Below are 26284 nucleotides of genomic sequence, written 5' to 3'. Positions count from 1 at the left end.
CAACAAGCATCACAACTCGTTTTCCTCGAATCAATCGGTTCAAACTTGTTAGCAAATTGCATACCTTCGGGCGGTAACCATTGCACGTCGCATCCCAAAACGTTATCGCGAAGAGAATTGTACAGAGATTCCAGTTTGTGGAAAAAAGACAAAACAACGAACAAAGCATCCCTGTTACGCTGTTGACTCAAAAAAAATAAAGGAGATGAACTAAGAGAACCGTTAATAAAAAACGAAAAAAAACCTGCACGCACACACGCTAAAATTCTGCAAATTCTGTCATAATATGTATGTTAGGAACATAACACGGACAAAAAAAGAAATGCTTGGCTACGAATATGATGGCGGTGTGTCTTGGGATGCAGCGTGTATGGGAATGAATGCAAATGTATATTCCTGGGTCGGTATGGCAGTTATCGTCGACGTCTTGGTCGCTTGCTTGTAAGATGCGAGATGAGAACGATAGAAGGAAGAGAAAGAGAGAGAGAGAGAGAGAGAGAGAGAGAGAGAGAGAGAAAGAGAGAAAGATGACGTGATAATGAGGTGATGCGTGTGTATGCGAAAAAGTGGTAGTGATGGTGGTAGTGGAAACGGTAGAAATAGTAGAAATAGTAGATAGATGACGATGGAAGGTGTGATGATGATGGAGCAGGAACTGAGAGCGGCAGTGGATTAGACATAGAGTACACACCCGGTTTTCCGATCACGTGGCGTCGATGGTGGTGTACAGGGTGAGCTGCCCTCGCTGTATGAGCCGCTTAGGATGGCTCCCTGGCGACGCCGGACCGCATTCAGTAAGCTCAGGGTGGAGCTGCTCAAACCGTGTTTGAAGGACTACCGGGAGGGTGAGAGAGAGAGAAAAAAAGAGAGAAGAATAGAATGCAACGGATCTAAATATCTGGGTTTCGGGCTCTGAGTTACGAGTCGAAAATACGTACAGGCACACATGTTCCTCGCATTTCTCTTAAATCGATATTGCGGAAAATATCACAAAGCACGAGCTCCTCCACCGTCGGGTAGCGGCCATCCGGTGACTCGAAGATCATCTGAAGTACATCGACCACCTGAAGCAGAGCGACACATTGATTAGTGTGTGACGGATTTTTGGGGCCTTAAGCATTATCCCTCCATACCTGTGGATATCGCTCGAGATCGAGCTGATAGTGGCCGGGTGTTGGCTGCGGTGACGTCAGCTCATATCCGGCACACATCTCGAACAGCAGGTGACCGAAGCAGATGACGTCGATATTATCGATGTCCGGTGCGGATCGTGCCCAGATGACGGCGTTGACGCGCGAGTTCAATCCAAGCAGTCCATTTTCTAAGCCGGATAATCTAACGAAAGTGAAGGAAAAGAAACGTTTAAATCTCTGGCTGAAGCTTAAAAAAATGCGAGAGTTCGCCCGCAGTACCCTTTAAAAATTGGGTCAACTTAAAGAAGATGAAAAAAACCAGCGAAGGATCCCAATTTTCCACACGAGCGCGCTTCCATTTTCCGACCGGATTCTTGATATTGAGGTTAGGTGTCGTCGGTAAATGTCCGGCTCCATGCATCACTGACTCTGGGTCATGCGGCAGTGGCTCACAACAATAAACATTCCTCTGCGGTGGAGTCGTTTCGATTGTCACGCTTACCCGCGGGCAGGGTGTTTTGCAATCCTTTTTTTTTTGCGTTTGACGTTAACGCCATAGAAAGAACCCATACAGCAGACGCAACCTGTTCGAGCTTTTGTCCATTTATATTCCATTTAGTATATATTACTTTCGTCTTTCCACAGAAATATACACCAACGGGGACGGGTTGTTAACAATTCTTTTTGCTCTCTTTTTCTAGCGTACAAGCATAGGGCAAGCGCGTCATTTGTCAAAGTCTTTCCGAGGTGGTTGACACACCCACCGTGTGACCCGGGAAGTGTGTTAGAACGTTGACGTCCGATGCATTGAAAGTCACATTAACGTCATCCATAATGTGTTTGTGTGTGTGTGTGTTTGGGTCTGTCGCTCACCCTACGCGTGATGGAAGTGTACTCCAAACGCATAGATACACTCATTCTCAGCTGGTCATGGTCGGAAGTTTCCCATTCCGGGTGGAAATCCGATCCTGTGTAGGCGCTACAACACTTAAACAGATCACTTCCTGCCACACGGACAATTCCGTGGACCGTGCGAAATGAATGAACGTGCGGGCCATACGGAAGAAATGGCTGGACACCGGAAGACTAGTGAGACTGGTGGTGGAGTATGTCGCATTTCGTTGTCGAACAATGTGTACCCATGAACGGGTTAGGTTCACTTGTCGGTTTGGACACCGGTTTCGGACGGCTATTGGCTGTACCGGTACACAGAACTTTCGTTAATTTGAAAAGTTTTTCAATTGTAGGTATTGGACCGAATTGAATGGTTCGTATTGCGTCCAGAGAGTTGATGGGAATGAAAATGTCCCTAAAGGGAACTTATGTGGCTTTAGAAAAATCATTTTCATGTCATGTTTCTATTTGAAATCAATCACTTTGAACGAAAATATTTGTTAGAACATGCCCAATACGTAGAAGGCAGGGTAAAGCATGATTTCTTGCATTAAACCCATTGTTTGAAGGAGGATAACTATTAACAGGTTAATCGTCCAGCCGATTTCGGTTAATATTCCGTTACCGTCATGGTGATATAAGTTTCATCTCTATTCTCTTGGGCCGGTCAAACGGAATATGTTGAAAACATAAAATATAGTGATTGCTTTGGTGGTTAACGTCTTAAGCAATGCAATATGCACTAATAGCATACATTTAGGCGTTTTCGTCAGAATTTAAACTTTTAATTTTCTGTGAATTAAACTTTTCCCAAATTGAAGAAAATAAGTAATTTGAGAAAAATACATAAGTAACGGCCCAGGGCGGCTTGGTGGTATTGGTGAAAGAAGTGCCAGTCTTCACACGACAGGACAAGGGGTTTAAATCCCATCCGAACCGGTACCGGTAATATATTGCTGGATTTGCTGACACCAGACATAGTTGGATAACCAGTCCTCACTGCTAAGGGTCGTTCTGGATGCGAATTTTACCCCGGTCCTGCCATTTGATGACCATTTGTTGAACTAATGAAAAGTTCTAATGAAATAATTTTGTAACACGAATTGCATACATTTCGGCATGCCCATTAGAAAACTGGGTAACGAAATTGTGTGTAAACTTATCCCAAAGCGTAAATTCTTACATAATTCTTTGTCATGATGCTTTACAAAACTTCTGTCATTAACATTTGTTTGCAAATAATGAGTCTTTTCTGTACTTTTTTGTCACCTCTGCATTTGTTCCTTGATTTCATACCAGGAACAACAGTAAGAAGTGTAATATGTAGTGAAATTGCATAAATTAAAGCGTTCGAAACGGCATTGTAAAATGAATCAAGCTTTAAAATTTACACCAGATAAAAAAAATTCGAAATATTTCATACATAATTCTACAATTCTGCCCAACAAAACTACTCCGTACGTACTATCTTTTCCTACTGTATTTCTCTCTCAGAAAAATTCCCTAAGAACAGACACACACGTTGGAAATAAGATAAACATCTACGAATTACTTACCGAGCAACTCCGTTCTGCAGGATGACATTACCACTATGCAGATGACCGTGCGAAGGAATGCCGCGCTCGCGAAGGAACAGCAGTGCCTCCAGTATTTGTCGTCCTAGCCGCTGTACCTGGGACAGCGGCAAACAGGTAGACTTGCGTGTGTACTTGCGACTCCACGGTTCGTTCCACTGTGACTGCACGTTCGTGGATGATTAATAAAAAAAATGTCAGCAGCAGTTCCCCTTACCATCAGATGGTACGAATTTCGTTACCTTGTAGATAAGATCCTTGAGACTACCGCGCGGGTTGAATGGCATCACGAGACTGGTGTACTGGTGGGAATCGGAGGGGAAAAAACCTAGATCTAGCACCGGATAAATGTACGGATGCTGGAGCGAACCGAGCAGCTCCATCAGCACACCCTGGGGACATTCGGAGGGTGGCAGCTCTTCTAAGGCAATACAATCGGGAGGTAATGGTAGCAGCGTCATAAGCCGATCGGTACGTATCTGTCGGTTGGAATGAGAACGAACACAAAGTTGCTAGAATTTGTTTGTCCAAATGGAGGGAGAGAGAAAGAGAGAGAAAAATCCTGCCGATGTGTACCGTGCAATCGTTCAACAGGAACCAGTGCTTATTCGAGCGCGATCCGATGTCATCTAGGTGTGCGATGGACTCGTACCGGCCGCCCGTGTTCTGTAGCCATTCCTGACAGGCGGCATACGCCCGTTCCCGTGCTGCTCGCTCCCGTGGACTGCGATCCGGTGCCCCGATACCACTGTCCAGTGCCGTATACTGCTGGTAGCGCACGCTGTGTCTGAACAGAGAAGAAATGGAGAAAAATTGGTCCCAAAATAAAAGGTTAGTGATAGGCATCAGAGGAACAATGGGCTTCATACCCATCTATTAACCCACGCTTTCCCTTCCCTGCTGTTACACCTCGGAAATCCCTTTCCCACACCACCTCACATTCAACCCTTCCCTTCTATGAATTCTTTCCCACAGCACTAAGAAATCACTAGTTGATATGTAATTTGATGGAGCAGAAGTAAGAAAAACTAAATGGAAAACGCTATAGAAAAAGGAAAAAAAAGTGTACAAACAAACATATTGAAATATCGAATGCAACAACACTGGAACACACGACTATACAAACCTGGTGGTGGTGGGAACTAATGCGATATGGTTTTGAGTTCTGGCAACATTAAACCGCGTGACTGACGCCTCTAGCCCGTCAGTTGCGTTCTAAATTCGTGCGAGCTATTTGGACGCTATCCGACTAGCACTGAACTATGTACAGAGTAAAATGTGGATGAGCGCACTAGACGAAATTCAAAAACGAAAACAAACAACGAAGCAGTAAAGAGATGCGACCAGGATCCGCCCATAGGCGACACCAGGAAGAAAGGGCGGGGAAACACATCCACACAGACACGATCGATGGCAAATGGCGAAAGGGATGATGGTGAGTAAATCTTTTATTTTACGTAAAACTGGTCCACCACTTCAACTGAAGCTTTTTGCCCATTTTTTGCCCCACTGCCTGTTGTGATTGCTTTTATTCCTTTTGCTGTGGAATAATGGAGCTACGCCACGTGGGCTTGTGGTGTTTGGGTCGGCAACAGTAACTGCATGTGGCTCGGTTGTGACTGTCGATAATCGATGTGGATCACCGTGGTCCACGTGCAGGGTACAAAGCGTTTCGCTAATCGCATTAGTGTCAGCCGGAACCGGAGTGTGCAGCCAAAGGCCGGTCGAATGTCTTTCGCCGGGGTGACAATGACCAGGCGCCTCCATTGAGGGAGTTTTTTGTTGTTGGTTTTGATGGGGTTTCGTTTGTCTGTTTGGTGGGACAGAGGTTGTGTGTATGTGTAAGTGTGCTTGTTTCTGGGAAAAATGTTGAATAGTAACAAGAGAGGCCCGTTTTTACGGGTTTTATTGCTAGGATAATACCAACGAATCGTTTACTGATCATGCAGAAGAGTTTTTTTGCAATGGATTTATAATCTTTTAAAAACATTTTCGTAATAAAAAGGAACTAAACCAGGCACAACAGGCCGGGAGAAACATCGAAACGGAGAGCACAACAACAGCAACACGCTTAAACGAGGGTTGCACACACATAGAAGGACAATATATTGTTTTGTTTTAATAAATGTCATAAACCTTAAAAATAAAACACTTTGTTTCGCAATGCAAGTTGAATAGGAAGAATAGTAGAAGAGAAATAAAACAGAGATAGATATAGATGTGAGGAGAAGATACGGAAAAAAAACCCCGGAAATGCCACCACTCCGACCGCTCGTAGTGCCGAGTCAAGTGAATGCACTTGACGTCTACAAGGACAAGTCAGCAGACAACATGGCATGGTGTTGTAACTGACAGATAGAGGCAAAAGTTTCGCACTAAATTGATAATGGATCCAGCCCAACCTAGCCCGCCTGTCCTGTCTGTGTGTACGAACGCATCAAATACAAGTAGCTTAAGCATAAATATAGCACGAGCGAACTTCTAGATTAGCTCGAAAGTTACTCCCATCTCCGATCCGGAGGGGGTGGTAATGCAATATTCACACACAGACACACACACACACTCACACGCTGTTAGCTGACAGAGTGGCCATCCGGTTTCCCCGGGTTGGAGTGTACTCATCCCCAAAAATAAAAACAACGAACAAAAGGCAGTAGATTACACGGCTAGTGAAGCGGATGTAGAGAACAATGCAACGGAATGGTTGATGGTTGTGATAGATAGGAAGGAAGAAGGCAAGAACCATTAAATTATCCATTCCCGAAGGACTCGCGCAATGGATGGGGTTGAGTTGCTTGAAAGGGAAAAAGTTGGTTGTGGCGGGAAAGCTGCGCAAGGGGAAAGCTTAGCCTTGGATTCATGAACGTGGCGAAAATTGGGACTGTTTCCATTTGCTGTACAATTGAACTGTATCTACCGAGTACTGTAGTGCACAGTAAATAGCACTAAAACGCTAATGCACTAAGCGCTAAAAATGGAAACGAGTTAGATAGTTTTATTCAAGAAAAATAGTTCCAAAGAGAGAGAAAAAAAGAGAAAACTCTAGTAAATGCAATGTCAAAGTCTTGGAAAAATAGATGAAAGATGATAATTTTTTAAACAAGATTAAAGAAAAGGGCATAAAAGGCACATAAAAAGTGACAGAGTGACAGAAAATAAAGGATATCGTACCATAGAAAGGATAAATGACAAACATGAAAAAAGAATGTATGAAATAGGAGCAGAAAACAAAGGACACATACAGTAACAAAACGTTACAATCGAGCACAATCAACAGAAAACAAATTGACACTCCATTATCGAACCGCATCTTGAGTGAATCGGATAATGCACTCGGATCTAAGTGCATTGCTTTTGTGTTCCTTATTGCAGAATTTTCCTTATCAATTACGCGAATGTGTGTGTGTGTGTATTGTTAAAGATTAAGTAACATTTTCTCACCATTAACCGTGTGTTGTTGTTGTGTGAGTGAGTATGTGTGTTAGGGTTCTGGATGTCTATTGGTGTTGACTTTGTTTTTTGACAATTTCAATTGACAACTGACAACGGACGGAGTAGCTGCCTCGCTGCCTCTGGGAGGGGCAACATCTACGGCCCATCCGGTGTAGCAGGAAAATTTGGAATTCGATCGATTGTTGGGGACCACACGCTGCCGGTGGGCTACTTTATTGTCTCATTACGATTGCTTACATCTTACATCTTAGCGCTTAGCATAATTACTAAATTACTTATTGTTGATTAATTGTACTTTGTGGTCCCTTCGTTTTAAAAAGGGGGTCGACGGGGAGAGGGGGAGGGAGGTTGTTTTGGGGAAGTTGGGAAAGGAAAGTTTGTGTGCGTGTGTTTGAGATTTGTAGTGTTCGAATTGCTTGCTTTGTTTTGTTTGCTTTTTCCTTTTCGTTTTCACGATCACGATCGTACATTTTCTCATTTCAATTATGGAGTGGTAGCTCTTAACTCTCTCTACTTGTTTGAGTTTGAAACAAACAAAAAAAAAACAAATAAAACGTTATGAAGTGGCGAATGTGTGAGCATACCGAAAGAAGAGTAAAAGATTCTCACAACACACGCGGGACACTGGTAGGAAATAAAATGCTGCACAGATAATTGTTCGAAACAGATGAGCAGGAAACCAACATGGCAACACCGGTAATGCGACACGAAACGTGGCTCTCTAATGGAAAGTGGCGAGTTTCTATCGCATCGGATAAGGAACTTTTTCGGTCTCGCAAACCGAAATCGCCGAATCGGCTTAGTAACGTAGGTACAAGAATTCTTTTTCCCAACTTTCACAATGTCTGAGTGCTGGGCAGAGGTTCATTAAACGAGGAGTTGGCGGTTCACTCTCATCAGACCGCACAAAGTGTAACTTTTAGCCACGATTTGTATTTTCCGTAACTTCCCCGTAAGTTCCAACCTACGGGGAGAAAAGGCTTTTCTTTATTCCCTCGCGATAGATTTCAAGATTGCTGGTAGGTGCCAGCGGTAAATACATTGCGAATCCCAATTAGTATGAAGTACCGAGTTGTTGACCCGCTTTTTTTTCTCTTTAGCTCGCCCCACTCTTGAGAAGCCCTAGTCCATTTGACTAGGATCCAACGGCAACGGTTAGACTGAGATGAAAAAAATGGAAACGTATTCCTTCTTACGCGAGAAAATTGCAGTACCAGAACCTTTTGCTTCGTTTGGTTCTATTTATCATTTACTGAAAGGTAAATAAAAAGTTCCTGTTGTTCTTTGCTGCTGCGGGCAGCCCATAGGCTCCACAGAGTGAAAAGGACTGTATAGTGATAAGAATTTGCTCGATCGTGGAAACTTATGGGCTCAACTTTTTGCTCCATCAGGGGCACACTATTTATGGCAACAAGTTTTGTTTCTTTGTGCGAGAGAAAAGAAAGTGTTGGACCTTATCTTATCAAAAAAGGTTCATTTTAACTGGATTTGCTTGTTTTGCCTTTTGAGATGAGTTTTGTGTGTTACGATGGCCAGTATATTTTCTACTTATCTACACTCTAGGTAGCTTCTAGTGAACTGGTGAGCGGAAAAATCTAACTCATAAGCTTACAAAGAATTTTTGTACCTCGTTTGGCTGGCATAATTTCTGTCGTTTAGTTGTTTAATGAACAACTCAGTTTTAAGAATTAATTAGTTTAGTGTTTGCGTTTCTATAAAATCTCCTTTAAAAAAGAAATAAAATGACAGCTACTCTAGGAATCGTAAGTATGCAAAATGGAACTAATCCGTAGTAAAAGCAACTACCTCTAGCCTAAAACATCCTCTGAGATATTAAGAAAGAAGAAAGAAAACAGTAAAAAAGGGAAGGCACCTCTGGTTTCTCCGTAGGCGAACGCAAAAAAACAAAACAGAGCAAACACCGAGTTGACGAGTACAATTAAACATAGACGCTTGATGATGCCCTGGATCGTTCGCATTGTGCCGATTCTCATTGTTTGGTTTTGTTTGAAATACGAGTATGAAAAACTTCATCGAATGAATTTACTATTTTTGCTTTGCAAGGCAACACAACACTAGATGTATGTATGTGTGTTTGTTTGTGAATGTTTGTGGTACTGGCATGTAAAAACTAGAGATGGAAATGCAATAAAGAAGGGCCGGATATAATGAGAAAATGTTTTGAATTATTAAAATATGATAAAAGTAGCAAAATTATTTTAGTATAATAAACTATATTACCAAATAATAATACTTGTGACAAGAAATTATAAACGAGAACAAATCAAACCAAACACGCACATTGCGTAGCTTTAGGCGTATGCGCTTTTAGACACTGTTTTCCTTTAAATTTTAAAAATGAAAATAAAATAAAATATAGAAGGGAGCCAATGACTTCACCTTAAAACAAATTTCAAAATTTTGCTTTATGTAGTGGCTTGAAATCGAAAAATAAATAAAGCAAAAATGAAAAGCAATCTGCAACAGAAGGATGAAGCAGCATAAAGCGGGGACTGCAAATTGCATACCTTTAGGGACAATTTTCTCATGGAAAGCTGTGAAAAGTATGCAATTCGCAGGGCAATTATTTTCTTTGCATCAAGATTCATTAAGCCTGACTTTAGGACGCTAACGAGGAACATAAAAGAAACCTTCTCATTACTGCAGGAAAATAATTGGGACGAAACGGGGTACATGTAAAGGTAAAGATGAATGTTTGTGTGTATGTGTGTGTGTGTGTGTGTGTGTGTGTGTGTGTGTGTGTGTGTGTGTGTGTGTGTGTGTGTGTGTGTGTGTGTGTGTGTGTGTGTGTGTGTGTGTGTGTGTGTGTGTGTGTGTGTGTGTGTGTGTGTGTGTGTGTGTGTGTGTGTGTGTGTGTGTGTGTGTGTGTGTGTGTGTGTGTGTGTGTGTGTGTGTGTGTGTGTGTGTGTGTGTGTGTGTGTGTGTGTGTGTGTGTGTGTGTGTGTGTGTGTGTGTGTGTGTGTGTGTGTGTGTGTGTGTGTGTGTGTGTGTGTGTGTGTGTGTGTGTGTGTGTGTGTGTGTGTGTGTGTGTGTGTGTATGAGTAGACTGTGCATGTATACATTCAAATGCAGATACAGAACATTAACCAACAGTAAAGTAAATTGATAAAGTGGCTACGGTATGGTACAGGAGGGCACAGTTGAACATTGTTGTAGCGGTAGTAGTAGAAGTAGTAGTAGTAGTAGTAGTAGTAGTAGTAGAAGGTAGGTAGTATGAAGAAGTAGTAGATGAATGGAGGTAGTATGAAGGGCATAGAAACCTTGTCGGCGAGTCGTTCTCTTTGGCCGCACTGGTACTATCCTGCAGCAAGCTTCGGCTGAAGAGAAACTTGGCCAGCGAGTCAAGCTTCGCGCTGACCAGCGGCGACCGTTCGGAATGTTCAGTTTCCGAGTTGTTGTCGTGCTCGGAGCTGATGGATCGACCTCTGAAAAAGACGAAGAGAGCAGAATGGCGCGCGTGTGCGGTAAGCGTAAATGGGTTTGGCGAGTGATGTGGGTTCGTTCGGGGGTTCTGTTTTGGTTATGTTTTCTGGTTGAGTAAAGCAAGAAACTCAGAACTTATTGCTGCACAGCAACAAGAAGACACGAAAGGGATGAAACAATTAAGCAAGAAGCGGTAGAAGGCAAACTAAGCCAAAGGAAACAAAAGAGAAATCTGAATGCGAGATGAGTTTATTCAGCCAAGGCTGGTGATGCAGTGGAAGAGGAACGGAGAAGAGGCAATGAGCTGGTTGAGGTAGGAAAGGCATTCAATTACCTGAAGAGCATGCGTTTGCTGGCCGCGGTAAGTGGTGGTTCGGTGCGCGGTTCCTGGAATTCGGCCGCCGACTGGGCACGTCTCATTTTTCTCTTTTTCCGCCGGTAGCTTTCCGCCGGTAGCTCGACCTAGGAAAAAGCGGTTTGGGCGCGTACGTGTGGTCGCGTTGTTGTTGTGGTTGTTGCGTTGTTTCACGAGAAGCCCACACCAGGCACAGCCAGAAACATAACGGAAGCGATGGATTTTTTTTCCCCGCACAAATAGGAGAATAGGAAATTAAACAGGATGCAATCGAATGCAATCGCGCGGTAAAGTGGAGGAGAAGAAAGAAGGAAACACATACACAAACGTATAAGAAAAAAAACAATAGTAGCAAAAAGATGCAACAAGGAGTTTGGAAAAGAAGTAGATAAGGAGACGCGAAAAAGAGAGGGAGGGAGAGAGAGAAAGAGAAAGAGAGAATAAAAGCAAAAAAGAATTTTCATTTTAAAAAGCTACGTGCGAACGCAGTGCCGTGGGTTGGCGAGGGAGCGGGCAGTTGGTAGTGGTGGTGGTGGTAATGGAAGAGGTGTAAGCTTCTCCCGGTATGCAGCAGATGCAAAAAAATAAGGAATGCATTGTTAGGATGCAGATGCAGAAGTAGTGCCGGTCATGGAGCGAAAGCTTTATTCCTGTCTGAACGCTCACTGCAGTAAATTATGGAGCATTTTTTTTTCTCTATTTAACTTAAGCTTCTTTTGTGTGTGGTTAAAAAGGCAAGAAAAAGGGGTTATAAAGCTTGTAAGAAGTCTATTTTGTGATGGTAATTGATTTCAAGTGTTTTTTCTTCTCTTAATAAAATTGCAACCGCCTTAAGGTATGCAATTTGTTAAAACATTTTTTTCGCTGTTAGCCACGAAAAAAAAAATTAAAGTTGAAGTAAATTGTCATTAAACTAAATGCATCTCTTCTCCAGCTTGTTAACAAAAAAAGAAACAAGAAAGCGCCTACATTTATGCAACGCGTTCAACAGTTTAAAGTTTTTTGATCGCACGTTGTTACTTTTTCTTTGTAAAATGCTTTAATCAATCCACAGTGAAATAGAGACGACCATTTCCTTGAGGTTAAACTGTTCTAAACTGCCCAGTTCCTTGCATCGTAAGTTTGCACTTGCACTTCTCCATCCTTCTAGTCTGTTACTCCCGGGAGAAACAGCTATTCCATCGGACCGGCCACCAGTACTTACCTCGACGGTCGCTCCTGACAGAACCGATCGTGCCCGGTCGTTTCGACCTCCTTTGCCTCCTTATCGTCCGCGCCATTGCGCTTGTTCATCGTCGAGTAGAGATTGAACATCTTGAGCTTGGTCTTTACATTGGTTACCTCGCAAACGCGCACTATAATTTTGCGGCTGCTCTTGATCACCGTATTGATTGTCTTGTAGAAGGAAAAGGACACGGGCGCACCGCCGGTCGGTCCGTCCTTCGGTGGTTTGCCGGGCGGTTCAGTCCGTCCCGGTACCGTTGTTGTTGCTGCCGATTCCACCACCGGTACGATCGGTAGCTGGCAATGGAGTTGGACGTTTTCTGATGGTTTTTCCTGTATTGCCGATAATGCGTCCTCCTGGTGGAGATGTAGCTGGAGCTGTTTCGATGGTTGCTGTTGCAACGGTTGTTGTTGTTCCCTTTGTACCGTGGTCGCTTGTTGTTGTTGTGATGGGGGCGATGGTGATGATGGTGAGTCCGGCGTTCGCAGTCTTTTCTGCTGCTCGGGATGAGTTTTCTGATGCTGTGATCTAGCCGCTGCTGCTGGTGGCTGCTTGTTCGTTGTATCCTGTACGAATGTGAACCGGTGCCAGCAAGTGCGTTAGGGGAAATTGCGTTGAAAAGCGATTGCCAAGAAACAAACTGATGGCTGATAGCAGCAAGAAGCGACAACTTAAATGGCAAGTGTTTTGTGTGCGTGTGTATTTGTGTGACTTTGCAAAATGGAGGAGGAGTTCTATTAGCGGGTCCTTTCCTTATGTTAGTGAAGCGAAACAAAGCGAAGAAAACTCACGCACGTGCTCATTGCACCTGGAGAAACGTGCCTTTTGGGCGGATTTTAGGCGAGTTAGATTGAGCCTCGAAATCAAACAGGTAAGCTACGGTAACCAATAGTTAAAAAAAACAATGAAAAAGACAGGTTTTCTCGAAACTTATTCCATCACCTGGCCGATACACGTGTGTAGTGCTGTGAAGCAGCCACGAGGGAAGCCAATGACACAAAGTACCGGGCGTCTCCATTTGCTGCGGGCGGAAATGTGACGGAGGTGCTAGTAAGCGCATTAAGTTGGGACTTGGTGCAGCCGGCCGCTTTTACTCGATTGTCACGTGTAGATGTTTACAGAGAACAATCAATTGAGGACACTTTTTTAGGTTAAAATAAGTTTTTTTTATAAAACAATAACCAAACTCTAAATTAAAATTATTTGTTGTAAAAAAAGCTCAAGAAAACCATTGTTAAAAAGGACGAAATGAAGATGATATTTCCAACAATCAATACGAAAAGCTTTGAAACCAGAATGGCTGCAATGTTTTTTTTTTCTGTAAACCTGTCCACGATTAAAGAGCCACCTTTCATTATTTACTCATTTTTTAGCGGAAAACTCATGACACATTGTCACTTAACTTTTTCGATGCTTTCAAACCCTTCACACAAACACACACCACCAGACTCTTCCACAACTGTCAAACACTTTCAGTATGCCACTTCCCGCTGCTGCTTTTCCCAGAGGTTTGGCGCTACCGAATCGATCGAATAAGAAAAAAAAAACCCGGAGTAGAAACATGCATCCACCCAGCCGTAACTTTACCATGCACAACCACCATCCAACTAGCACCGGAAGCCGTATTTTTGTGGATCAAAGTTCGACGTCAGTGGCGCTGAGGAGAACGTCCCCCCCCCCCCCGCTTTTTCCTTTGCTAAGCGCAACGGATCAACACACTTGCAGCACACTTTTCCTTCGGCACATCACGCGGAAAATGTCCGATTCCAGAATGCAGTTTTCGATAGAGTTTTGTGCAAAACGGTTCGAACTTGTACACACTTTTCTTTTTTTCGGGGCCGGAACAAGCACGTTTTACATCCGGTACGGGGTCCAGTTTGAGCGCTTCAAGTACGCACCCGCCGCCCCGGTACGCACAGTAAATCAAAACCCTCTTTTTCCCCTCGGACAAGCACTGCACTGGAGCACGCGACGTGAACGACAAGCTAGCTGCTGCTGCTGCTGCTGCTGTCAGTGTCGACGGACGGAACGGATATGAATCCAGTGGAAAAATGGTGGCCAGTGTGAAGCCACCTAGCTGCGGCCCTTTGTCGCGGGCGTATTAATGGCTGGCTGTGTGTGCGAGTGTGTGTGGGCAGAGGGATACGAACAAGCGTTTGCGTTTGTGCGTGTGAATATGTCCAACCAAACCAAACCGAACCCGGTCCGGTGTGTAATGAAAGGTGTTTGTTTCGTGCGTTGGTGGAGAAACTGGGAACTTATTGCGCTCTGGGGCGGATTGTTACCTTTGCCATTTATGCTCAGGTCGGCGTGTATGGGTGTGTGTTTATGTTGGTGGTGATGGAGGGAAGCGCCGTGTCTTTCGGTCATTCGGACTCGGTGCGAGCCTGGCTGCACATCAACCACGACTGCTGTTGCTTAATTAATCATGTATTTGCTAACATGAAACCCTCTTTTGGAGCTAAATCGGAGAACACAATTCCAATTTCGGCCGCTAAGCGAAAAGGTTCGGGTGTGATTGAATTGCGGCCAAATGCAGAACCCATTTTTAGACATTATTACAGCATATTTACTTAGACGCGATGCTCAACTCTTCAATGGCAAGATAGGCGTGGCGAAGTTCTTTAAGCGTTTGAGATGTTAAAGTTGCTGTAAAAAACATTTACCACCACCTCTGGCATTTAGCGCCGGCGAGTGTTTTGCTTCTACGCCTTTGTACGCCACGGCACAATGCGTAGGCGTAGTGAAAGGTTTCATTTACCTTTTGAGCAGAGATGGAGCAGTTTGGAGTATCTTTTTTTTTATTTCGTTTTCCTTTTGCCACTGAAACCAAACCGTGTAGCTGGTGAATATTTTTGTTACTGTTATGGGAAACGGCGTTAAAGAAGTTGAACCTCTCCAATAAAAGAAAATAAAATAAAAACTGTAAAAGTAGGAAAATACTCAGCATCCGTCCGGATTGCTTCCCAGTTAAGCAAAAAATCACTCACTGGTTTGATGATGGAAAGCGATCCGAAGCAACATGATGTCCAGTTTTACAGGAGATTCTACACTGAAAAAGTCCGTCTCATTATACTGCATGGGAGCATGGGAGACAAATTCGACTTTGTTTTGTTGATGAAGCCTAGTAATGGTTGATAGATGAATGCAAAAGACGACTCGATGTATGTCAAAAATACTGCTATTACTAAAATACTGCTATTACTACTTAGTTCAATGTATTGAGAAAAAAAGTACGTTAGGCCTTAGGACAGGCTCTATCGTATGCTTCAATAAGGACAAGTTTGATGTATGTTTTTTGTGACTGGTGAAGAACGAATTGCAAGATAATCATTAAACTTTTAAAAAAGATCATTAAAAGTGTCTTCAAATTAGTTGGATATGATGCTCAATAGAGAAAAGGGATTTGAAGTTCGCCGTTGTTGACCTTCTTGTTGGTTTTGGTGCATTTTTTATGAACAACATGTACGCGCATATCCGGCTACAGACTACAGCGGAGTTCCAACGGTTCTGACGGCTTTAACGGTTCCGAAAGTTCCGGATAGTTGCGGAAAATTCCGGTGATTCTAGACCATTCATCTTGTGTTGTCCTTTTTTGTGAAATTGTCGGCAATTTTTACCATCTTCATTGATTACTGACTAAGGATAAATTCTTGCCAAAGGCCATATTCTCTGTCAATAACGTGTTTGATTTCCACATTCGAAGGACCCGTTGGTACCATCCCTATTTAACTTCATGTGATTCTCCCTCTATCTAGACCTACACATGCTCAGTTCGACCGCTCATAAGGTACAGTCTAAGACGGAGCGAAGAAAAGTAACCCTTTCAGACAAGTGGGGTCAACGTGTGCGACAAAAGATGACCAGTGAATCACACTTTGATGGAACCACTCGGAACCATCCCGGGCTGCATTTCATCATCAAACAGCTTCGGGCGGACACGGCACCAGAAGGAATGAGTTTAAGTTATGAATTTTTAAAATTTCATTTCCACCAACACCCACTTGAGATTTAGCAGCACGGAGCCATGGAACACCGGATCCGCCATTGTGCAGCTTGTCAAGCAGCCGTTGCAAAAGTGTCACCAAAGTGAAACCGTAAACCGTTTTAATGCTCCGTTAGCGTCAAGTGTGTTGCAGTACACAGCAACCAACCAACTCCCATCAACAAGTGTACAGCAAGCTGGTGTGGTGTCAGTTTGTAGGCCTTTCAAACACACACAAACACACAGAGCGATACTCACACACTTCCAGAGTCGCCTGCGGGGGAGTTACATCGTGAAATATACTTCTATATCATCCCACACACGAACCAAACACATACACTCACAGATTGTGCTGGGTATGGATGGAATAAGCGCACCATTTTGCAACCCGAAAATGCTTGGCCTGTGCGCTGTCAGACAGTGGAAGCGAAATGTCAAAATTAAAATTTCAAAAACAAAAGCGAACCATGCTTCGAATAAAGTGATCATCCAAATGAATTGCGTAGGCTTTTTTTTCACTTCAAGGCCATGAGCATGAACTTAGCGAGATGAGCGAGTTGATGTGAGGACAAGCGAGGAATTATAATTTTTCCATCCAACCGGCTTTGGCCGGGCTTTACACGCCAAGATGTAGCGTTTGCGTTTTTGGCTTATATTGCCCACGGCAGCAGCAAGAAATGATGAGCAAGAAGTTCTCGTTACCCTTTGACCTTTTCGTTACCTCGCGCTATAGTTGGAATGGAAGCTGGCGGTCACAAGCAAGGGAAAAGGTTGAACGTTTCATCTTCTGCAAAAAAAACCCCATCAACAAATAATGCACCGAACACGCGCAAACAAACGCGCAAGGAAAATAAAATAGATCACTCTTTCACTCCCTCTCTCCCGTGTTCCAGAATTGTGGTAGAGCATTCGTTTCAAGAAGCCACTTAAAACTTTGCCCAAACTCACTGCAACACTCAAACTCAGTCATGTATGAAGATAAGCAGTCTTCTGGGAAAAAGGGGAAAACGACATAATCCCTGCCCGATTTGTGGCTGCTTGGTAAGCAGATTGGTCAAAAAAAAAAAAAAAAGCGGTTTCGCAACGAAATGGAACTCCGCAACCACCGAACCAAGCGCACATACTTCTTGTTGAACGTTGGTTGATCCATTTGCCTTATCCTGCTTCAACAAATCTGGCCGAAAACAGGAAGTCTGGCCGGTAAACGGCAAACGGCCATTCGCGGTTATAGACAGTTTTGCCCCAAAAGTGTCACCGCGGCAAACAATCGGTATGCATGAAAACTGGTGCACATGAATAATAAATCATTGCACAAAGCCGTGAATGGTTGTGTGCGTGTGTTTTGGTTCCACCGGAGTATGCTCGGAATCGGAAATGGGACGGGGGCATATGAAATGGGAAATTTCAAACCATACAGGGGCTAACCCGGGGCGTACGAGAAGCTGGAGGGTACGTTAGAAATGCATGTACGTGAACGTGCCGGCATTAAGTTAGATGTGGATTTGCAAAAGGCAAAAGGTTGCATGGAGTTTGAGACGTTTCGTATCTAGTTCGTGGAGTTCAAAACTGGGTTGATTTGTAGTTGGGCAGAGCGAATGGTTTGTTGATCGCTTTGTTGGGAGAGCTGAAAACGCATTAAATTGAACAGCTTTGTATTGAAATTTGCATACTTGCAGGCTTGTATCTACGCTGTTTACAAAAAAGACACCTTAATGTATGCAATTTTTTGCAAAAATACGTTTTTAAACAAATAATAAATTTATCTAAACGGCATCAAGCTTCAAATCGATTACTAAAGTAGAAATACAATGAACTAATCGATCGATCAATTAAGCTGTTTGGATTAGCCAATCGCTTTTCTATTTCCATTCTTATCCTTTTCCTGCTAATTTAAAATATCCAATGGAACTTTTTGTCAATGTTTTTGCCCTCCCTCTCCTTGCTAGTGTCAAATGTAAAGCCATCATTATAAACTCGTTACCAAACTGCTCAAACTTTTTTTCTGTTACACACACAGACATACGCTGCAGATAGACAGTAAAACTAGAAGAAAACAAACCGCTCCCACGGTGGATTTGCACAAACAAAACAGGCAAATCGACTCCACTAAATGATACAAACCGGGGCAATGGCAAGGGCATCCCGTGTTTGACTTGTCGGTTTGAGAAGACCATCCATAGGGTTGACCATCTCACACAGTTTATTTGCATAAAAAAGGAGGCCTCACGAAACACTGTGTAATGGGATGGAAATGGAGGAACTATGCTGGTGATATTGTAAGCTCCTAGATAATCTAAAATCAATTTCCATGGGTTACAAAATAATCAATCATTCGTTTTTTTTCTCCTACTCGCTCTCTGCCTCTCTGCCTCTCTGTGTGTTGTTAGCAGCTTACACGCACACCTTTTTCTCTTAGGGTTAGTAAAGGGCACTACAGAATGTAAGAATGTTTCCACGTTCACCTGCTCTCTCGGAACACATAGCGGAAGCACTTCCCATCTCCAACCCGAGATATTCATTACCCGAATAGACATGGATTAAAAATAAACAGTGGCAAATGGCAACTGTGTACTGTGGTTTCTGCCTGCATTGCAAAACCATCCGGGTGGATTGAAGGTCGTCCAATTGCATTGCGTACAATGATTGATGCAATGATTCCTTTTGGCATTCGATCGTTTGTACACTCGGGTGAGAACGAGAGAAAAAGAGAAGGGAAAATGGAATTAAGGCTTTCTGCCTATGCACAAGCATGAATTGGAAATAGGGATTTGAGTGTGAGTGCAAATACTAGTTGTACCGGAATTATCTGCTGTAAAACCAACCTAACCACCATGGCAATCATTTAGTGCAGATCATTCAAACATTGGGCTCGAAGCACACAGAAAAAGGTCACAGTTGCGTTAGAAAGGATGAAACGGACGAAATTGCATAGCTTCGGGCGTTTTACTTTTCTTGTTTAAAAAAAAGCGCCTAGCGTTATGCAATTTGTATGTCATAAGCGTGCTTCTGACTTGATTATTATTTAAATTTAACATTAATGTGCATTATCTTTCAGGGATATACTATAAATAGTGTCCTTTCACTAAACTATCTCTTCCCATTTACAAAACCCTTCGTCATTTTAAGCTCCAAATAACTTATTGCGTTGGCGTTGTCGAATAAAATTGAAGAGAACCATAAAGAAATAAAAAAAAACAGAGAGGGAACACACAATTTTTCGGCTGGATGGGCATCGGAGGAGCACTTTGCAACATTGTCCGGAACCGGTGGAACGAGATGTAAATTTCATTTCGTATTCACAACAGACCCTCTGAAATGTGATTTGAATTGGATTTCAACTCCAAACCATCAAGCCAAGAAAGTTGCCCCCGAAAAACACAGTTGCAGTTTCGTATTCGATAACCCGTCCATCGACTAGAAAGCTCTCTAGCTTGCTGGCAGTGGACTAGTTGATACGAAGTTCTCACGTAGCCAAATCGGCCCTGGGACTTGGGTGTGCTGTATAGATTTTTGTTTTACCCTGTGGGCTGTTTGTGTGTGTGTTTGATTTGTTGTAACTGGTGCTTCTTCTCTTGTTACGACAGCCCATCCCACCCCGAAAAGTGTATCGATTGTTACAGTTTATACCACACGGCAGACAGGCTCCCTGGTGCTGCCTGCTGCTGCCGCTGCTGATTCACCTGAGTATCATGCCAGTGTTGCAACATTTTATGCTGCTCGTGTCCTAGCAAACATGCAGCAGCAGCGTCGGCTGCCGGCGGCGAAAGTAAATGAGGATAGGAATGAGAAAAAAAAAAGAGAGAAAAAAAAGCAAAATCCGAACAAGCAATCCCCTCGAGTATGTAGGCGAATCCCGGCTGTTGACACACTGTTTATGGCATATTTTTGCACAATTCACCTTTCACTGCATTTCATTACATTGCACTCGATGTATGTGTACACACACTGTCCCACCATATGAGGCTTTCGCGGTTTCTTTTTTTTTCGTTGTTGTTCGCTGTTACCACAAGTGCACCAAGGACTTCGGGAGCTTTCCGGGACGAAAGTTTGTGTGGATCATTGAGAGTTGCCAGTTTTACCATAGCACTCGCATACATACATTCATTCAAACACACATATACATATATACACACACACACACACACAGCGTCATAAGGACAACAGATTCCACTGTTGACTGTTCCACCGTGCTCTTGTGGAGATGGGCGCTCGTTCACCGCGAGCGAACTTTATTTTCTTGTTCAATGTATTATTATACTCCTTTTTTCCATTGCTTTTTCGTTAGTTTAGTTCCCCCCGAGCACAACCCTATTTACCTGCATCGTTTTATCCAACATGAAATCACAGCCACAGCGCCGAATATGATGATACCGACCGTACACCAGAGTGCACCCTGGAAGGAAGAATAAGATAGTGAAAGAGGGAATGAGAGTGAGTGGGTGAGAGACAGAGAAAGATGCTTAATAAAGGTTGGATAAGTGCACTGGAGGGAAGATAACGAGGGAAATCATTTATAGGGTATTGAAGTGAAAACTATAACGTACTGATGTGGGTGGGAGTTGGCATTTTCCGCATCGTATTCCTTATTCAACACACCCTCCAAGACAACCAAGATATCCCAACAAACCTCCCTTGAAATGAGACTAACTAGCTGCTAGTAGTCGCGGGATTTCTTTTATGAATTACATACTTTTAAGCGCTTTCATATAAGCGTTCAACTTTTTTAGCAGCAACACATTTTATCGTTACCTACAGTAGTAAAATAATAGCGCTTCAATGTTTAACGCACAAAAGCTGAAAGTTGTGGCGATCGATCGAACCTGGATCAAAATGCGCCAGACATCCATCAGCCCTGATGATTACCTGTCGGCAATAATTCAATCTACTCAAACCGGTTTGTACAGTAATTTATTTCAAAAATTCCACTGAATCCCCTCACCCGCAGGAAGAAAGAACTTTTGCCCCAATTTTCCCTTCGACGCATCGAACTTCAAAGCAAAACCACACGCTCGGTTACGCACCTGAGCGTTCAGCTTTTGGCTCCCTTTGTTTTATTCGCAGCGCCAGACACACACACACACTCAAGCACCCAAAACTACTTCCTATTTTCCACGAGAAGCTCATTAAATTTGCACTTCATTTTCCACTGCGGAATCGAGAAATGTGAGCAACAACTCCTGCTGATGATGGTTTTTGTGGGCCAAAAGTGTTTTGGTGCAAAAGTTGAAAGGCTCCAAGGTTTGCCGAGCCACTTTGATCTGCTAGGGTAATAAATTCATCTGCTCATTTTGTGTGACGCACACAGCGAACGAAATGGAACGCACAACACGGCGAAGGTCACCCAACCCACCAGAACACGGCAGGTAGGTAAAAAGGTCAACAGAAATGAAAACAAATTCTCCGCACGGTATTTGGGGAAAAGTTTTGTGTGTCCACAAAATGTGTAGGGAAAAGAACAGGGTCAGATGTGGTAAATTAATGAGACACTCTCTGTGTGCAGGCTGAATGGTATTTTGGATGAGAGTCTGTGAGGTGTCGTAGCAAAATGTCACCGGTGCGGTGGCGATACTTACAATCCAAAAATGCGGCGAAGAGCTGTAGCTATTGTTATGGTGTAAATCAACTTTCATTTCCCTTCAAGCGCAAAGTCACGTTGACCTGTGGGGGAGAAAGAGTGGAACGAAAAAAAAAGGGGAGAACTGCATTAGTGTACGAGTAAATAGTAGAGTCATGCTTTCGTATTAATACGTTGTCATTCCCTTGCTTTCCTAGAAACGATAGAGGGGGGCCTCCATACAGAACAGTTCCATTATCAATGACACTTTGGTTTGACGCATACTTCATTTATCTCTAATTATACCCGTACCCCACGGATAAAAAGCACTTCACTGTCGGGAAGTTCCGATCCGATGTATGACCCTTGACATGAAGGATCAGGACGCAGCCCGAAAGCGCATCACACGCGTGACCAGGCGTCTCCATGAAAGGGTTCATCATAGTCGTGCTCGGGCCGGTTAGTGGGAGTAACCGTTAAGGGATGCCGAGATTCTCACGCACACACCATGGGACGGGGTTAAATCCGATAAGGACCGTGCCAGTCTCCTTTTACGGTCGCTTTGCTGTAAGCAAGGGACCAGTTCGTGCTCGACGACAGCTGTCAGAAGCAACAGGACAGGGTTGTTCTGGTTGATTGTTTAAAAACATTTGACGATACATCGATTTATTATTCTTAATCAAATATAACATTTTTTATTGGTCAATGAAGCATTGGTTTTGTACTACAGTAAATATAAATTGTATAATAAAATTTTTTATATTTAAAATAGGAGACGAAAAATAGGACCAGAAATCTGTTTTTCGAAATAATACTTTCGATACTCGTATGAAATAGAAAATAATTTGAAAAATGTTTTAAAGATGTCTTAAATATATATAAGAATAAAGAAAATATTGAGCTACAAGTATGTTAATAAAACATAAAACCTAATTGTTATAATAAACAAACTCGACTAGCTACTTAAGGGGGTTTAAAATATAAAGAACAGGTAATCATTCTTGCTCAAGAATCTCAATTTTACGTGTTTATAAAATGAGGTGGTATTATTGTATTTTTCATCTCAAAATACCACCAGGACCAACGGCAACTGTGAAGAATTCATATCGAATTGCTATAAACTTCACGAGATTATAAAAGTTGTTTACAATTCCTGAAATGGTAAAATCCTTGAAACATAACTATGCATCAACCAACAAGCAGATTTTCCAAATTTTACAACAAAACAAGCAGAAAAAACTGGTTTAAGTCATGCCCAAGGCTGATTGACATAAATCTCCCTTCAATTGTGTTTAAATTGCCTATATGCAGGGTCAAACTTTAAAAATTTTGAATTTTCAAGCTACAGGGCATTGAATTAAATGCAACGGCAACCCCTGTTGTCCTTTTCAATAAGCCGTTCACGTTCCTCATGGCTCCAACCGAAGGCGATTCCCGTTTTCACGGAGGGATTTCCAACTCGGTTAACCCAAGATTTACGATCGCTAACGAAATGATTGAAACTGTCACACGTTTTGCAAATCCCTCTCCCACAATCCCCCACTCCCAACCGTGCTGTGGTCACATTTGTGGACACAGTCTTACAGCGGCCCCCAGCATTGATTAGACAATACTGTCGAGGTGTCTTACTGAGCCATGAACGGAACATGGTTTGCAAACAAAAGCCGCCCAGAAGGTTCGGTGCAAAACCCACCCGATGGATTGGGAAGTTTGAATGGACGTAGCACGCTGCATTCACTTCATGGACACGGTTCACTCGAATGGCTCGATCAACCTTTGGTGGAGACCTCCGGGCTTCCACGTGGTCAATTTTGTACATCCGCTCTTGCTGCTCGCAAGATTTTTCAACGCGTGGCCTACGCTTACTTACGCTTACGTAAGAGATTACTTTTCACCCGGCCAGTGTCGATTGCGAAGGTTGCGAAGGAAGGACAAGACGAATGCGAAGGGAGCATAGTTTTAGAGCAGCACGAAAAAGAACGGCGGACGGTAGTCGTTCGCGATACGCCACCGGGGTTGGGGCATTAACGGATTTATGCGGCTTAAACTGTGATGGAGTGAGTGTTCTCACTTAATGGGATTGGCTTCGCGCTGGAGCGCGTACCAAACCCGTCGGCCATCGGTGAAGGTGAGGTCGAGTGTGAAAATCTCTGTCATTGTCTGTTGGAAGAAGTACGCGAAAGCGAGCGCCAGTAATGGTGCCGTGGTGTACGGCCGAAAGACGAAAAGTCAGAGCGTCGGTAAAGGCTCATCCATGGATGGAAATGCGAAGGCAGCGCAGATCATGGATTGGCAATTTTTCGTAACAGACATCATGGGGCGTGTTACGTGTTGCGAGAAAGTTGAATGTGCTGCTGTAAATGTAATTGTAAGGTTTCGGTTTTAGAACCAGCCTGATAGAAGGGAGGATTTGATTGGGAAATTAAATTGTGGAATTCTATTGAAACAAGTACACGCGAAGTGAAGCTTGTTGTTCGGTGTGCTTTTGTGGCGCAGAAGTATAGAAGCTCGTTCGGGAAGAAATTTACGGTACAATAAGCGTCAGAAATGGCACTGTGAGCAAGACACAGACATTACCTTTTCGATTATAGCACGCATTGTCAGCGAAGCAGAGCAATTGTATCATTAAACGATAAATTAATTGAGACCAACGTTAATTAGATCCGGTGCGAAGAGAGCGCGCCGCGTTGCACCCGGAGGCGCTGGCAATGGCCAAGGCTCTATAATTCAATCGGGGGATCGGTTGGATGATATGAACGATTTATGGAATTGTTTTCGCTTACCTCGGACACAACAACACCACTGTCATAGCGTTTGTTGCCAACCCCCCCCCCCCCATGGCCTGTTCTCTCTCCCTCTCTTTCTATCGCTAATTCCACCCTATTCGAGCAAGACCTGGGTGCAATGTAGATCGTAAATCGATCGTAAGGAACGACAATGTCCTGCTGTCCGTGCTGTACAACCTGCTAGTTGGGCAATGAAATTTATAGAAGATTTATATTTCATTGCATATCCGCGGACACCAGAGCGAAAGGGGTTCACTGAACTTCGCTGCGCCGAATGAATGGCACGATCGATGTCAATTTGGTAGCCATTTTGTTTGCAAACCCGTGCGGTCATGCGGTGTGTGACAACAAAAATGGACGAGGAAACATAAATTGGGTTCCCAGTTTCTACTCTGGAATTGAAATTTCAATGCCTTTTCACTAGCAAAGAGATAAACAAGCAAACAATAGCACACAAAGCATCTGAATAAACAACATGGAGCTTTTGTTGAGATTGGAAATCTGGTTTTTAAGTGTTTTTTTTCTGGTGATTTGAAGAAAAGTTGGCGAATGTGTCAACAGCTGCGTTGTACAGCTTGAAGTCGAATGAAGATTGCATAATTTTAGGCATATTTGATGATATTTGAGATTCCATTCTCAGCTCTCTTTCTTAACAGAATTTTAGTTCATTGCACGTTCTTTTTCTTAATGATTTAATGGGAGTTTATGGTCTTTCATTATTGACTTCCTTGCTTAATTTACCCACAGCTGCCTTTTTTCCTTTTTTGGCACCTTAAATGGTGGAGAGGCCTGGTATCCTTTTTTCACTACCCTAACATTATTTAACTGTAGCTCTGAGGATTGTAAGCCCTGACTACGCTGCACTGTTAAGATGCAAATTGATATCGAACCTTCTCATGCTAGCATATGTGCTAATTGCATACATTTAGGCGTTGGGACTTCTATACCGCGTTCAGTACATTCGTCTAATGTTATTCCATTTTGCATGACAAATATTACTCGTTAACAGCTTGTTTGTCCGCTTTAACAACGCTGTCAAAACGAGAACCCACACAAGACAACAAATGGGAAACAATTTAAACACGCTTGTGAACAAAGCTATATCTAGCTTATCGGAGGCGATAGTGGAAACGCACATTTGAGGAGCCCACTGAGTGCCACACACACATACTGACAAACGTCGAGTCAATAATACAATAAGGTCCAAAGCTGGCGGCGTCACGATGGCGACGGCGGCGCCGGAGTATGGTGTCGCTACAAATGTCACCTCCCGGAACGGATCCGGATACGGCCACGGACAAACGTTTCGGCAACCGGTCGTAACCGGTAGTGAACGTTATAACTTTTGGTCCCACGCTTAGTTTTCGGCCCAATTTGCTGACGTGTTCGTTGTTTGTCTGTTTTTTTTTTGCTGTTCATTGCTTTCGCGGAGCGACAGCACGTGTGACGAGGTGAAGTGACGACGCGAAGGGCAGCGATGAAGATAATAAAAGCAACAACAAAATGTACACCCGTTAACCGATAAAAAAAAAACACAAGAGAAACAACGAACCTTCTGCACCTCTTCCAGCCGTATGTCCTTGATTTCCTTCCGGCTCAAATCTAAATTTATATGCGAGTCCGTCACAATCCACTAGGGCCGCTTTTACTGAGTTTATGGTCGCTTCGCCGGTTTGACTTGGAAATGAGTAGGGTGGGTGGTCTGGCTCCGGTTTGGGGCGAGAGACGATCGAGCGCGGTACAGCCTATTGAATAAATGTATCGAACAATAAAGGTTGTTTTTTATGCGCTCATTTTGTCGCCAGCAGTCCAACTTCGTCCGATCGCGAACGAGCGGGTGTTCGCATGTCGTTATCATACTTCCTACTGCTGCTGTTGTTG

At 43.3% G+C, this 26284-nt stretch overlaps 2 protein-coding genes across 2 annotated transcripts in view; both read right to left on the bottom strand.

Moving 5' to 3' along the window:
• The window catches only part of LOC126565552 (troponin C), a 400267-nt gene that overhangs the window by 350974 nt on the left and 23009 nt on the right, over positions 1 to 26284 (bottom strand). The window lies entirely within an intron of this gene.
• The window catches only part of LOC126563952 (uncharacterized), a 37718-nt gene that overhangs the window by 6784 nt on the left and 4650 nt on the right, over positions 1 to 26284 (bottom strand). Inside the window, 7 exon segments of the mRNA XM_050220819.1 lie at positions 692 to 834; positions 939 to 1335; positions 3584 to 3765; positions 3844 to 4080; positions 4178 to 4388; positions 20380 to 20456; positions 21637 to 21721. Of these exon segments, the coding sequence (XP_050076776.1) occupies positions 692 to 834; positions 939 to 1335; positions 3584 to 3765; positions 3844 to 4080; positions 4178 to 4388; positions 20380 to 20456; positions 21637 to 21693 (1304 nt within the window). The 5' untranslated portion in view covers positions 21694 to 21721.

This window comes from Anopheles maculipalpis, chromosome 3RL, assembly GCF_943734695.1.
Source record: "Anopheles maculipalpis chromosome 3RL, idAnoMacuDA_375_x, whole genome shotgun sequence".
NCBI classification, from domain to species: Eukaryota; Metazoa; Arthropoda; class Insecta; order Diptera; family Culicidae; genus Anopheles; species Anopheles maculipalpis.
The sequence above is the reverse complement of the archived record's forward strand: the minus strand, read 5'-3'. Positions and strand labels throughout refer to the sequence as shown.